Source organism: Branchiostoma belcheri, unplaced genomic scaffold (assembly GCF_001625305.1).
Source record: "Branchiostoma belcheri isolate BF01 breed outbred unplaced genomic scaffold, Haploidv18h27 scaffold377, whole genome shotgun sequence".
Lineage (NCBI taxonomy): Eukaryota > Metazoa > Chordata > Leptocardii > Amphioxiformes > Branchiostomatidae > Branchiostoma > Branchiostoma belcheri.
In genome coordinates this window covers 81,846-97,102 of record NW_017803995.1, presented here as the reverse complement: position 1 = coordinate 97,102, position 15,257 = coordinate 81,846, and the positions used below count along the sequence as shown (strand labels likewise).

The 15,257-nt window shown below is 42.4% G+C and overlaps 3 protein-coding genes across 3 annotated transcripts; all 3 read right to left on the bottom strand.

Annotated features, from left to right (window-relative positions):
• Positions 1-8,537: 8,537 nt before the first annotated feature.
• Positions 8,538-9,173, bottom strand: LOC109476434. The gene has a single exon (XM_019777366.1). It carries the CDS (start codon positions 9,171-9,173, stop codon positions 8,538-8,540), a length of 636 nt encoding a protein of 211 aa, XP_019632925.1.
• A 2,032-nt stretch (positions 9,174-11,205) lies between these two features.
• LOC109476433 lies at positions 11,206-11,763 on the bottom strand. The gene has a single exon (XM_019777365.1). The coding sequence runs from the start codon at positions 11,761-11,763 to the stop codon at positions 11,206-11,208; it is 558 nt and encodes a 185-aa protein (XP_019632924.1).
• A 1,860-nt stretch (positions 11,764-13,623) lies between these two features.
• On the bottom strand, positions 13,624-15,245 carry LOC109476444 (kelch-like protein 5). The gene is made up of 3 exons (XM_019777376.1): positions 14,843-15,245; positions 14,219-14,420; positions 13,624-13,922 (listed from the first exon to the last, which is right to left on the bottom strand). Exons 1-3 carry the CDS (start codon positions 15,188-15,190, stop codon positions 13,717-13,719), a joined length of 756 nt encoding a protein of 251 aa, XP_019632935.1. The 5' UTR covers positions 15,191-15,245; the 3' UTR covers positions 13,624-13,716.
• Between the last annotated feature and the right edge of the window lie 12 nt (positions 15,246-15,257).

The following is a 15,257-nucleotide window of genomic DNA, read 5'->3' as shown; positions in this document are numbered from 1 at the left end:
GGTCAAGGTTGAATACGGGCCTCCTGGTGGATGACCTTGGTACTGCAGCAGAACTTCCGGTTTTTGCATATTTTGTCCTGAACATGCTATGGTCTTGACGTTTTGGTGACAGATAGCTTTTCTGGTCAGGAATAAGTGGTGTGGGTTTGGTTCCCCTATCAGCTTGTTCTGGAACTGCAGGGCACCTTCTGGCGAAATGTTTAAAAGCCAATAAGTCCAGACAGGAACAACATATTTTCATCATTTTTGGTGTCTAGGTAGCTTAGAGAAAGTTGTACATAATTAACTACAAATTATGCAAATGAGGACTTAATTATGAGGAAAATCTATAATTACAGTGTTTTATATAATAGTACTGCTATACATATAATCTATTTAATCTGTGGCAGGCGGAATATCAACAGATACCAATTATGCAAATGACCACCTAATTTGCATAATTAATGTGAAAATTCTGTGACTCCTTATTGGTGCATGATATGAATTTTATACCTTGTGACATGTGTAAGTTACTTAAAGGTTAACATCACTATGCATATGTTATGTTTATTTAGAGGTCATTTGCATAATTAAAGAATGAATTTACATGACAAGCCCATATTTCATGGAGGTATGAGATCTCGGAATTCTTGTTGGGTTCTGTATTGTGTTGAGTATAAATAACTAGAAAAGTAACATTTGCAAAGCAAGTGCATAATGTTTACCTTCACAAAGTCTAGTTTAAACTACTGCTCTGTATATTTTACTCAAACACATTCATGTAGTGATCAGCCTTTCCAACTCTGTCCTGCAACTTGCGTCATAATGTAGCACCAGTTACCATGGTGACAGATGTCTGATCAAGGTCATTGTCCTTATGTGTTTTAAAAAGATTTCATGTCAACAATTGTTCGACTTTGTAATTTGTATTGCACTGTATTTATATTGTTATGTTTGAGAGGACAACTTGTAAAGGTGTCAATGCACCTGTTATTTCCTCCCTTCCACTTGTATGTTTGTACTTGTGGTGAATTCTAATAAACAAATAAACAAAGAAGAAACTACGAAGGTAAACATAACAATGTTTGTTCAGATACCTGCTAAACAGTTTTCCAGCATTCTGCTTCTTGTACGCAAAAGTACCATGGTAACCTGTTGTATTGCACGGAATGTTGGCGGCTTTGTCACAATACCACCAGGCCCCTGCATGCGGGTCCGAGTAGTTACAAATCCCACTGGTGTTCTTCAAGATGACCGGGTCTACGCTACACTGGGTGTCGATCGCCTTATTTCCTATTGTATAGCGTTTTCGGAAGGTGGCTAGTTCAAAAGGATATTTGCGGATGTTGTTTTCTATGACATCAATAGCCTGCCGTGGGTGGACCAGTTGGATTCCGATGGTAACCTCCCCTTCCCACAACAGGCGGAACACTGCTGTGTACGTTCCGTTTAGGTGATCTGTGATGATGCCAACGGCGCCAGACTTAGACGTTGTTGAATAAATGGACGCCCGAAAGAAATCCCCGATATTGGTAACCGTGTTGTTTCTCTCATCTTTCGCGGAGAAAACAACGTGTAACATGTCCCCGACAGAAAATTGTGTTTTGGACCCAGTAGCCAAGGAAAACTTCAGCTGTTTTTTTTACATAAACTGTAGCAGAAAACGGTTTGGTTGTTTTTAACACCGGTTTCTCAGTTTGGTCTGCCTTAAACACCGGGTTCTTAGTTTTCAATGAACTACCCCACTTATTTACAAATGAAGGTACATCATGAGAGGATTCTGCAGTAAACCATGGCGTTTTCGAGACTTGGTGCTTCAACCAGGGACTTGCCTGTAGAAAAAAAAATAGACAAGAAATTAAAGATTTCATGCCTCTTTGGAGTATTCGGTGCTTGAACTGTCTGTCCCCTGGATGGCACCTCATAGCTAGGATGAACTAAACTGAACCGAAGTATTTAGATTTGTTGTGAATTCATACAGAAGGTTCGTCTGGCATTAGAGCTCGGGGACTCACAAGATAATGTGGTAAAGGCGGCTTATAGAGAGCAGAAGACAGGAAGGAAGTGGAAAGTGGGTGAAGTTCTGGACCAGGCGATGAGCAGACTGAAACATAGAGACATTGTCGGTGCAGTGCAGCACGGAAGAAAAGGTTTAGGATGGGGCGAGAGGACGCAGAGATGGGAACGAGTAAGCCCCAGAGAAAGGAAACAGGTATTTGTGAGAGAAGTAGAAAGAATGGAGGAAGAGAAAAGGAAAAGTGAGTGCAGTCGGCCAGAGTCAGCAAGGTGCATGGGTGAATTGGGAGGCTGCAGTCGACAGAACATTAACCTGGAATGATCTATGGAAGATTCCACAGTGCAGGCTGAGTTTTCTACTAAGATCAGTCTACGACGTTCTTCCCTGCCCCAGACACCTGATCATGAGTAGATGGTATAAGAAGGAGGAAGCCTCATAGACTTGTTTTGGCTGCCTGTTAGAGCTCTAAAGGCAACGCCATTGTCTGTTTGTTTTATTTTTTGGGTGGTGTACATGGGGGTCAGAGGTCATGATCGTACTTATTATCCCTATCAAAATTTTTGGACTATGGTACAATTTGGAAGTTGGACTCGCCTCACCCACTCTGCGGTATACCAGCTGCGTTAGTGTAGAACTATTTACAGAGACAAAATTTTCTTCCTGCGCACTATCCGGGTTTGGAACAACCCGCCAGAGGACAATGCTCTCTGCACCAATCTGGAGGGCTTTAAGTCCATGATACAAGTCTCGTAATCCCCACCTCATTACATATCACAGTAATTTGCGCAGTAATTTGAGTAAAGCCGTCACGGTGACAAAATCTTCGATACGACGAACACCTTGCAGAAAGAAGAAGAAGATATACCTTACTGCCGTACAGCAAGGTCACAGTACTCAGTACGAATACAGGACCTATCACCCTGTACTTAACAATCCACTGCCTCCAGGCGTCCGCCATGTTGCTGTACGTTGGGAGAGAAAAACAACTTTAAACCTCACGATCATTTTTTTAACCAGATGATAAAATATGCGGTACCTTAATCTAGTGAATTTTTCACCTGCACATAACACGTTTTTTTTAAATTCAGTCATGTTTGATGACGATTACCTTCAAAGAACGGCTCAAAGACACGTTTGTTTCTGGCTGGAGGCAAAATATCAGAAATTACAGCAAACTGAAAACCTACTCCAAAGTCAAATCTGACTTCGTTTTTGAGAAATATCTTTCACTAATACAAAACAAATCTTTCGCCGCTAATATAACCAAAATACGAATTAGTTCACACTGTTTAGAAATAGAAAAGGGACGCCATAACAATGTACCAGCCACCCACAGATGTTGTCCTATTTGCAAAGATATTGTAGAAGATGAATTGCATTTTATGTTAACATGTCCAGCTTACAATGAAGAAAGACAAACACTTATGAACTCTATCGCCAACAACACAAGTATTACATTACCTAAGACAGTCTCAGATACCTTTACTTTTCTAATGTCATGCCCCGATGCAATCTCACCATATATAGGCCAATATATTTCTAACGCCTTAGTTAAAAGAAACAATAGTCATTTCCGAAACAGTCAACTGATTGCTTACACATAACAATGGAATCAACTATATATATATATATATNCCCCACCTCATTACATATCACAGTAATTTGCGCAGAATTTGAGTAAAGCCGTCACGGTGACAAAATCTTCGATACGACGAACACCTTGCAGAAAGAAGAAGAAGATATACCTTACTGCCGTACAGCAAGGTCACAGTACTCAGTACGAATACAGGACCTATCACCCTGTACTTAACAATCCACTGCCTCCAGGCGTCCGCCATGTTGCTGTACGTTGGGAGAGAAAAAACAACTTTTAAACCTCACGATCATTTTTTAACCAGATGATAAATATGCGGTACCTTAATCTAGTGAATTTTTCACCTGCACATAACACGTTTTTTTAAATTCAGTCATGTTTGATGACGATTACCTTCAAAGAACGGCTCAAAGACACGTTTGTTTCTGGCTGGAGGCAAAATATCAGAAATTACAGCAAACTGAAAACCTACTCCAAAGTCAAATCTGACTTCGTTTTGAGAAATATCTTTCACTAATACAAACAAATCTTTCGCCGCTAATATAACCAAAATACGAATTAGTTCACACTGTTTAGAAATAGAAAGGGACGCCATAACAATGTACCAGCCACCCACAGATGTTGTCCTATTTGCAAAGATATTGTAGAAGATGAATTGCATTTTATGTTAACATGTCCAGCTTACAATGAAGAAAGACAAACACTTATGAACTCTATCGCCAACAACACAAGTATTACATTACCTAAGACAGTCTCAGATACCTTTACTTTTCTAATGTCATGCCCCGATGCAATCTCACCATATATAGGCCAATATATTTCTAACGCCTTAGTTAAAAGAAACAATGTCATTTCCGAAACAGTCAACTGATTGCTTACACATAACAATGGAATCAACTATATATATATATATATATATCCATTATACTAGTAATACTTAAGTATAGGACAGAGTAGTATTTAGTTGTAGATTTACAGAACCCCTGTATAATGTTTGCCATTCCTTTTGTATACTAGTACGATGTAACTTAAGTTCGATTCATATACAGCATGAATGTAGTACTCTTTTACGCATTAGTTTAGATTTTAGATTTGTACTTAGTACCGCTAATTGCCATACGATGTATCCGTACATTAGTTGTGCAATAAACTTTGACTTGACTTTGACTTGACTCTGACTAAAAATGGAGAAATACGCTTAGCCTATTCTTTGTTCTGCCTCCATGAACTGGATAATGGGCGTGCTAAGGTTGCCATTAATTTTGCCAAGGTCTCATTTCCAACATGGCGGGGCCCGATCGCGCTACTAAATTTTGCGTGAACGAAGAATAAACAAATTCTATACGCAAATAGTGTTCATAATTGTTTGTCCCGGCCGCTTTAATGGTTAATTCAGAAGGACTCTGTATCATGCTAATATTAAGATACTGTACGCTCTACGCTATATTTTAGATCTGAAGGTGTACAATGCTTCGAGCATGCACTAAAACTCAACCACCTGACGGCTGAACTTTTGTGCCAATAATATCCAAGCAGATCCTAGGGTGGCTAAAGACAGTATCAAATTGGCCAGGCAGTATTCATTGGCCAGAGAGGGTCCATACGCGACCCAAGGGACCCTCTCTGGCGAATGAATTTTACTGTCTTGTCAATTTGATACTGGCTTTTGTCAAACCGGTGCAATAGCTCAATTGGTACGTAGAGTGCTCGCTTTGTAACCGGGAGGTCGTGAGTTTAAACCCCGGCCGGGTCATACCAAAGACTTTAAAAATGGTACACACTTCTTTGAAATTCTCTGCTTAGCACTCAGCACATATGAGAAAAAGTGTGGGGAGGTCAAACACACAGCACTACCAGCGGACCAGCCCCCTGCTGTAGTGCATTGCATAACTGTCTGTGTGTCGCCCAAGGGCTACAGAAATGGATATGGGCACCACCCTACGCTCTGCATAAGAAGCATGGGAGACCTTTCCTTTCCTTTCCTTTTGTCAAATATAGCCAAATATACTAGTGGTGATTTCTGGAAGCTTCCTAAACTTCCACAGAGACTGAGAATTTGTACAGTGAAGATACTCTCACCTGTGAGACGCAAATTAGACAGCAAACTTAGGGATACTTCAGTTTCAGCAGTGGAGTCCGACCATGCATGGAATGACGACTTGTCTTTCTACTTCAGGTCATTGTGAGTCAAAAATGTCGTTGGTCATACTATTGTGTTTGTGTGTGTGTGTGTGTGTGTGTGTGTGTGTGTGTGTGTGTGTGTGTGTGTGTGTGTGTGTGTATGTGTGTGAGAGACCATTTGTACCGTGGCCGACAAGTACAAAATTTTACACCGCAACTTTTGGTGTTTTACACCGCAACTTTTGGTGTTTTACACTGCAACTTTTGGGTGTTTTACACTGCAACTTTTTCTGTGTTTTACACTGCAACTTTTGCAACTCTGAACTCTGGATATTACAAGTACAACTCTAACATTGTAAATCTGAACGTTTAAGTAACTATCGCCGAACTATTAGCGAGGACAATGTATATTTTATATTTTTGTAATTTATCTATTGTAATGTAATAGTTTTAAGGTTTCAGATATGGATCACACAGGCAGTTGCCTTTTTATCCATTAAAAATGTATGTATGTATGTATGTTTTACACTGCAACTTTTGCTGTGTTTTACACTGCAACTTTTGGTGTTTTACACTGCAACTTTTGCTGTGTTTTATACTGCAACTTTTGCTGTGTGGAAAACCTACACCCCTCCCCTTTTATAATGGACGGTCCCCCTGTCAGGTCAAAGGTGACAAAGACGGGCTGCCATTTTGTTTGTTGTCTGCACGCTTGGGCGACGCTGAATTTTGTAACTCGTCTCATTTTTTTCGATATTGTCGAACGGCTATCGTTTCTGTAAATTTATGGAGAAACTTCTAAATCGAAATATACGCTAAATATTTATAAATACCCAAGTGTAGATAAGCTGGGAAATTTCAAAGCGTCGCTGCGTCACATGTGTTTGTGCATGTTCACAAGATTTTTTTTACTGTGGTTTGCTTAGCACTGCATAATTGTTAAAAATATGAACTACTTTATGTTTAATAAATATTTTATTTATGGAAGCACATCAGTGTTTTGCTTGTTCCTATGTGAAGCACTAGTACTGTGCGTTGTGTGCATGCCTGTAGTCAAGAAATGAAGCGTGATTGCGATCGTACCGTAACGAGCTTGGGGCAAGAGGGAGGGGAGCGGAAGTGGTAAAAAAAAGTTGCGATCATGAAAATTTAGCGGTGGAATAGTGACCGCTAAAACCGCTATAATTAAGTGACCGTTATCAAATCAAGAATTACAGCATTGTACTTACATGTATTAGTAAAAGTAGTATGTGCTGTTTGGCATAATCTTGCCGTGAAATGTATCATCTTGGTTGTATAAAATCAACATTTTAAACAGTCATCAGTCAGCACGATGGAGAATAAGTAAGTAACATCTAGCGTCAGTGCACAGTAAACCAGTCAGAATTGATGAAGATGACGGACGGTCATCGAAATGTCGGCTCGTGAAAAATAAATGGTTGTGATCAAAGAACTTTGCAGTGCTATTCATTCGTTTATCAACTTGATGAAATTATTTACGAATAAGAGTACACAGTATGTATGTCTGCGCGAGAGCGGAAAGCTTTTGTGCACGTTTGGTTATTTTTACAGGCGGCCAACATAAAGTCCCCCTGCCCCACCGAATCTGCTTGGAGATTACCGTCACCTGTCTGAGGTGAGGGTTATCTCAAATGTGACTTGAACACGCCGCGGGTTAGGCGCTAATTGGCACGTACGTAGTTAGGAGCCGGTTAGTCGGGTGGGTCTCCATTGTTGTATCTACTGAACTTTCTCAGGATAAAGCCAGCGGATTTAGTTTGGAACATTCCTGGCTCTGAGTTTGTCGATTAGTCGTAAAAATCTTACCATAAATGTCACCGTGCTTATCCGACTGACATGTCTGTGCTAAACTGGATGGGAAAGGCACATATTTATGTAATGATAATCATGACTTCTCATGCATTTGTGCCACCTGAAGGGGTCTGTAGAGAACAAACATGCGCGTGTTCATGTCTACAAGGCCCTCTCCAAGGCAAGAAGCCTTGAATTCACCAGCATGTGTAATCATTCCCTCTCCTTAGGCAGATTTCTTTTGTATATTTAGCCTTGGACAGATCTCATACAGAGTGTTTGATCACTAGAAATGACCGCGAGGGCACAGTGACTCAAGAAACCAGACCTGTCTGATGCCAAAAGGTAGCCATCTTGAAATGGTAAACAAAAAAACAAACCTTCACCTCTATTTTCTACCAAATACCCCGTATTTAATGGAAATTGTGATTCTTCCCAAGGGATGAATTTGCACGTGTTCAATCCATTGGCCTATCCTAAGTTACGAGTTTTCATACTGAAAAGCATTTTAAAATGTGTACAGTGTGGAATACGTTAACGTTAAGTTTAGAACTTAATAATCAATACAAAGTACACTGGAGCCAATACCTGAAATTTAGGTACAGTTGAAATAATACTTAAATATCAAAGCGCACTATATAATATAATATAGTCTATCCCATAACACACATATGTTCCAATATTCATTCCAATATTATATTCTTGTACACAGCGAAGGATAATATACACATCACCGACGATATTTTCGTATGTTCACATTTGTTTGGCTGTCACTTCATGATATAGATGAATTTTATTATTATTATTATCAATATAACAAAAAATACGGCGACATTTGTTTGGTCTTCTACAACCACACCTATTAACAAACATATAAACATATAAAATTATACAAGTGCAGCCTAGGATTTGTCTATAGTTCCTAAAACTGTTATAGTTAAATGCCATTTACATGATTCATCTTGTTATAGTCACCAGAACGTACATAAAACTATAACATGACACCGGTGTGTCCTAGACCTCAACCAAAAGGTTTTCATCACTATCGTCTTCTTCTATCCTTTCTACGACACACCTGTGATATTTACATTTTTCTGGAGTAAACTTTATGATCACCAGCAGTGCATTTGTAACGAGCAGGACACACACCATTCTGCCGTCTAGGACTGACCCCTGATATAGATAATAAACCCACATTTGTATGGGGAAGTGCCCAGCCGTGGTCCACCGCAGCTTATTCAGGAAGACAAGCTCGACGGAGACGGTGGCCAGGACGCAGATGGCGAGTAGAACCATGAGCAGGGTCGACACGGTGTCCGGTCCGACGCCGAAGTCCTGGACGAGCAGCGCGCCGAGGAGCGTGGAGGTCTGGACGTAGTTCCAGGTCATGTTGTAGGCCACACAGTTCTCAACCAGCAGGGCGTAACACACGCGGTGGCGGAGAGACATTCGGGACATTTGATTCTCGGACATGTTGTGGACCAGGAACAACAAGGCGCACAGCAAGATCTGGTGGATAAACTTGATCGCCACAACAGCAAGGCCGTTGTAGTGGAGGTACGTTATCGGCAATGCGACTAGCTCCCTCAGGCACACGGCCGTCACCACAAATCCGAGTTTCGTGTCGTGGTCGTCCCAGAAGCTTCTCATTGTAGTCAGGAGCCAGTAGACTAAGCAAAGCGCTCTCCAGGCAAAGCCGATCGTGTTGGGAGTACTTAGAATTGACCCAGCCAACGCGATGATAAACTCATTAGCCATCTGTGTACAAGTGTAAGAAGAGAAATGTCTGTGACTAGAGGGCATGTTTGTGTTAATCAAAACATACTTAGTAAGAATAGGTAACACCCGGCCCCCTTTCCCCAATAGATATATGCTGCGACCGATGAGCTATTGGTATAGCATATAACAGAGAGACAGCCGGGATTTGACTCAGAACTCAGTGCAGTACGTTTAGTCACATTCAAGCCGTACCTTTTACAGTTTTCAGCCACGCAGCAGGGACATGAGACAGTCTCCAGTACAAGTCTCCAGTTGTTGTGCAATCCGGCCTTGATTCACCTTGAGGTACCAGTATGCAAATCACTTTAACACAAGGACATGGTGGGACAAGGTCGCATTTAAATCATCTGCAACGAAACTTAGTAAAGCGATCTCTAACGTTTAAACAGAACCAACCACAAACTAACTAGAAACGAAAAGGCATGCACTAAAGCTAGCTAACCTAACCTGGTAACGTCTGAAACATACGTGTGCGCCACTATATTGTTATGTTAAGCTAACACTTTTTTGGTTATCAGTTGAGTTGACCCTAAAGGTCGTGACCCTACTAGAGCTCACCTCGTGATGTGGCCCCTTTGTCCGCCATTGCTGTTGTTCCTTTGTCGGAGGTGTTCATTAAAGCTCTCGTCTCCGGATCGCATCTTGTTGTCTTGAGTCGTCGAGTACGCACCATATAAATTGCGCTTTAAATATAAATACGCAGCCTTATTCTAATTCACAGCTTGAACTCAACGAGTCGGAACAACCTCGGTGAAGATATTCCCTAGGTCTGATGCGCCTCAAGTTGAGGATGTTATAATAGTGGCTGTGGAATCGGTAAGAACGATCTGACTGCGAGGTTAGACCGACATTTGCTACGTCTATCATTTCAGACAGTTATATCCTTTGTGTCCTAATTCCACTCCCTGTTACTGTGACTAGTTTTTGTCGAAACAACAAAAAATACAGCAACCTTTGTAAGTTTGTATTATCTTCTACAACTGCACCTATGAACAAACAAGTAGATACAGATGGAATTATATATGAAAAGTTTATTCCAAATTCATGCCAAGAGGCTAAATGCAGATTACAAACATGAAAGAACATTGAAACAGAGTATAAAATAACTAAAATCTACATGATGAAAGGTAGTTGTGCAAAACTATAGCTATGTCTAAAACTATGTCTGAGGGTTTGAAACATATACGATTATACAAGTGCATAGCCGTAGTCAACGCCTTAATAATCCCACATATAGACTACTGTTGCTCCGTATGGGGAAACACAACACAGAACAACATGTGAAGACTACAGGTGGTTCAGAACAGGGCAGCAAGGCTAGCTCTTGGTTGTGATCGTGATGCACATGTGGACACCATGCTAAAGACCTTAGGATGGCTGACTGTCAGGGACAGAATCCAACAGAGAAGCCTTGTCACTTTTACACGTACCATGCTCACCAAACAGCCAAAGGCCTTGTACGACAAAATCACATTCCAATCTGAGATTCACAAGTACAGCACACGTTCAACCAGCACAAACAAAATCAGACTACCAAAACCAAATCCAACTCTCAGAAAAAGCGCTGTATATACAGGATGTCACAGTTGTGGAATAACATAGGCAACTAGCAAAGTACTGGATTGTAAATAGTGAATTGTATAAAGTTTGCCATGTACTGTTAATTCTGTAATGTTTTGTACGTTTGTAATATATGTATGTAAACATGAATGTGCAGACCACAGGAAGAATAGCCTCTTATGAGGCTAATTGTGGATCTGAATAAAACTGAAACTGAAAGTGCAACCTGGGGTTTGGCCATACTTCCCGAAGCTGTTATAGTTAAATGTCATTTACAAGATTCACCTCGTCATAGTCACTACAACGAAAATAAAACAATAGCATGGCACCGGTGTGGCTCTACCTAGACCTCAACCAAAAGGTTTTCATCACTATCGTCTTCTTCTATCCTTTCTACGACACACCTGTGATATTTATATTTTTCTGGAGTAAACTTTATGATCACCAGCAGTGCATTTGTAACGAGCAGGACCCACACCATTCTGCCGTCTAGGACTGACCCCTGATATAGATAATAAACCCACATTTGTATGGGGAAGTGCCCAGCCGTGGTCCACCGCAGCTTATTCAGGAAGACTAGCTCGACGGAGACGGTGGCCAGGACGCAGATGGCGAGTAGAACCAGGAGCAGGGTTGACACGGTGTCCGGTCCGACGCCGAAGTCCTGGACGAGCAGCGCGCCGAGGAGCGTGGAGGTCTGGGCGTAGTTCCAGGTCAGGTTGTAGGCCACACAGTTCTCAACCAGCAGGGCGTAACACACGCGGTGGCGGAGAGACATTCGGGACATTTGCTTCTCGGACATGTTGTGGACCAGGAACAACAAGGCACACAACAAGATCTGGTGGACAAACTTGATCGCCACACAGCAAGGCCGTTGTAGGGGAAGTACGGTATCGGCCATGCGACTAGCTCCCTCAGGCACACGGCCGTCACCACAAATCCGAGTTTCGTGTCGTGGTCGTCCCAGAAGCCCCACATTGTAGCCAGGAGCCAGTAGACTAAGCACAGCGCTCTCCAGGCAAAGCCGATCGTGTTGGGAGTACTTAGAATTGACCCAGCCAACGCGATGATAAACACATTAGCCATCTGTGTACAAGTGGAAGAAGAGAAATGTCTGTGACTAGAGGGCATGTTTATGTTAACCAAAACATACTTAGTAAGAATAGGTAACACTCGTCCCGGGCCCCTTTCCCCAATAAGTGGACAAGTATATGCTGCGACCGATGAGCTATTGGTATAGCATATAACAGAGAGACAGCCGGGATTTGACTCAGAACTCAGTGCAGTGCGTCTAGTCACATTCAAGCCGTACCTTTTACAGAGTCAGCCACGCAGCAGGGACATGAGACAGTCTCCAATACAAGTCTTCAGTTGTTGTGCAATCCGGCCTTGACCTACCTAGATGTACCAGTATGCAAATCACTTTGACTAGGACAACCTAAGGTCGCCTTAAAAATCTGCGACATCTACATCGAAACTTAGTAAAGCGATCTCTAGTGCTTAAACACTGAACCAACGACCAACTAACTAGAAAATTGAAGGTAAAGTACAGCACGTCTCTATTCCTAACAACGTCTGGCCTATGATCTATAATCGGTACGTCACCATAAACAACCCAGGCTTGTCACTAACCCATTGTTATCATACAGATAATTGGTCGGTGAAAAATGTGGCAACAATCGCAGATGTCAGAGCTAGAGGCGACGGTTACCAGCGGTCGCGCAGGCTCGATGATCCCTATTTTAAATCATGTGGTAATTATATGTCTAAAGGTTTCTGTATTGTTGTTATTTCTGGTGGAACGTAAATACCCACGATCTTGCTGTTTTCAGTCTAGTCGTTACGTTTCTAGAGCACTTAACCTAACCTAACCTGGTTAGGTCTGAAACATAACTGTGTCAATATAGGTAGTACGCAGTCATATTCTAACTTAAAGCTTGAACGCAACGAGTCGGAAAAACCTCGGTGAAGATATTCCCAATGTGTGATGCGCCTTTGGGTATGTTTAGTGGCTGCAAAATTGGTATGCACGATGTGACTGCGGGGTCAGGCCGAGACATTTGCTACGTCTATCATTTCAGACAGTGACATTACTTAACAGTTGATTCTACTCGCTGTTGTTGTTGTGAAGTCATGCGCGTAAAATTGTAGTGGCAAGGCTAACTACCGGCAAGAATATCTTAGCTTTTTCTGTCACAAACACAGCTGAATTTTATACGACTCATCCACAACTGTACAAAGAATTTCGCTTCAGTTTGCAATCGATCGTACGATGAACGTGCAGGTGGTTTACCGAAGGTTTTACGAAAGAAAGAAATCCAACTCTCGGTCAACAATGATTTATTTATGATAACTTAGACCTAAGACATTTTACTACCCGTTCTTGCCAAAAGCTTAGAGATAACAGTACGGGGTACACTGATAATTTGACACATTGCACACATTGTATTGCATAGCTTTTGTATTCACTGGATTTTGATTTCTAAACGCTTAGGAGTAGTAAACTTTCAGTAAGAAACGACACACACACACGCACGCACACACTCACACACACACACGCGCGCTCACGAACGCACGCACAAACTCACGCTCGAACGCGTTCTCACACAAAAGTATATTCAGAAAGAATTACATGTAACTACAAATGATCGTAATCCTTCATTACAACCACAGTGCACTACGTGTATCTGAGAGGTTCAGAGGTTCATAATTTTGAGAAGTTTAGTATAATCATGATAATTTGATACATCACACACGGCGTTGTACATCAGCAATGTACTGCAGAAACGTCGTGGTTATGTTTTCACCGAGGTGAAAAAAACATCTGTGTATGGATGAAGTGTAAAGAGTGTCATCAAAACGTCCGACTGGCTCCTCCGATGGGCCCCACTTGGTCGGCTAGATGCTTCTCCACCCTGAACGGCTCTATGAAGGAGCCGGGAACCATCATCTTGTGCGCGGGCACGGGGCCGGGGTACCGGAGGGTGGTACTCACCGTCCACTCACGGGCCGACTCGTCGTACACTTGAACTTTGCTGACGTAATTCATCTCACCAGAAACTAGGTAGACACGAGGATAGAGAACGAATGAACGATTGTATGAATGTATGAATGGATAAATGAACATTCTAATCGTTAAAATAAAGCAAAGGCCAACGTAACAACAGAGGTTTGAAAGGAAAACTATAATTTGTTCTAACTGATTGTGTGTGGACCAGGGTACGGACTTTTCTCACAGACTTTGTTTTTACGTTGATATCTTCAGGTTCATTTGCTATCTTCAGTATTATTCTGTGTCAACTAGATTCGATAACGATCAAAGTCATGCGTAACGAAGGTACAGGCGTTTTACTTACAGGTACTCTGGTCACCCCCGAGGACGGTGATTTTTCCCTCCACGACCACAGCGCTGCACATGCCAGCCGGTACTCTGAGAGGCTCTATGAAGCTCCACTGGTCCTGCTCCGGACTGTAGCACTCCACAACGTCTAACGGCTCGTTATGGGTCCGCGAGAGCGACGTGTAGCCTCCTATGGCGAAGATCCTGCCACTGTACACCTATATGTATATACATGAGTTTATTGCTCGAATGTTGTACAATATACAACGCACCGCATGTCATGATTACGCACTTCTTTACTTAACAGCAACTCTAAAATGCCGTTTCTAACATCTAAGTAACATTTACTTCCAACACAAGAGAGTGGTCCAACCGAATTTTTAACCGGGCTTCCAGTCTTCCTCTGATGACCTGTTACTCACGTCACGTGTCCTGACAAATTGGGTCAGTCAGCCATCCTGAAGAAGACCAGAGGTCTGGCAGAAAACTCTTTCCGTCCAGTCCCCGTGTTGGAAAGAAAATAAGCTTTTTCGTAATCTAAGAGGAAATTGAATGCTACAGGAGGTTGTTGGCTGCATATCAATGTGGTTCTGTATAAATCTTGTCACTTTCCACGTTTTAATACTAAACCGTTACTCACCTCCATGGCATGGGAGAACCTGGCCACGTGCATGGCGCTCCTCTCCGACCACATGTCCGTGAGCGGCTCGTAGCAGTAGACCGTAGCCGACATGGTCGGGACGCAGGACATGTTCACGTTCAGTGTCAGAGAGAAGGCGGCCTCCGTGCGTTTGATCCACCCGCCCGACACGTACAGACGGTTGTTGTAAACGCAGGAGGCCTGGCAGCGGCGACCGTCGGGAATTTCCGAGCAGGGCCACCACAGGTTCTGTATGGGATCAAACCGTTCAACCGAGGACAGAATGCTGGTGTCCTCGTGGTCTTCGTCCCCTCCGACGGCGAAGAGGTTCCCCTCGATCGCGTCCATAGAGAAGCAGCTCCTTTTCGTCGACAAGCTCGAAACTTCCCGCCATTTTGCTGTCCTCAGGTTGTAA

What these genes read in the sequence shown, in the direction of transcription:
- LOC109476434 (XM_019777366.1), bottom strand. Translation starts at nt 9,173, where the DNA reads ATGAGAAGCTTCTGGGACGACCACGACACGAAACTCGGATTTGTGGTG.
- LOC109476433 (XM_019777365.1), bottom strand. Translation starts at nt 11,763, where the DNA reads ATGGCCGATACCGTACTTCCCCTACAACGGCCTTGCTGTGTGGCGATC.
- LOC109476444 (XM_019777376.1), bottom strand. Translation starts at nt 15,190, where the DNA reads ATGGACGCGATCGAGGGGAACCTCTTCGCCGTCGGAGGGGACGAAGAC. An exon ending in GGTTCTCCCATGCCATGGAG is followed by an intron (nt 14,421 to 14,842) that starts GTGAGTAACGGT and finishes ATATACATATAG; the next exon opens with GTGTACAGTGGCAGGATCTT. An exon ending in CGGGGGTGACCAGAGTACCT is followed by an intron (nt 13,923 to 14,218) that starts GTAAGTAAAACG and finishes GTGTCTACCTAG; the next exon opens with TTTCTGGTGAGATGAATTAC.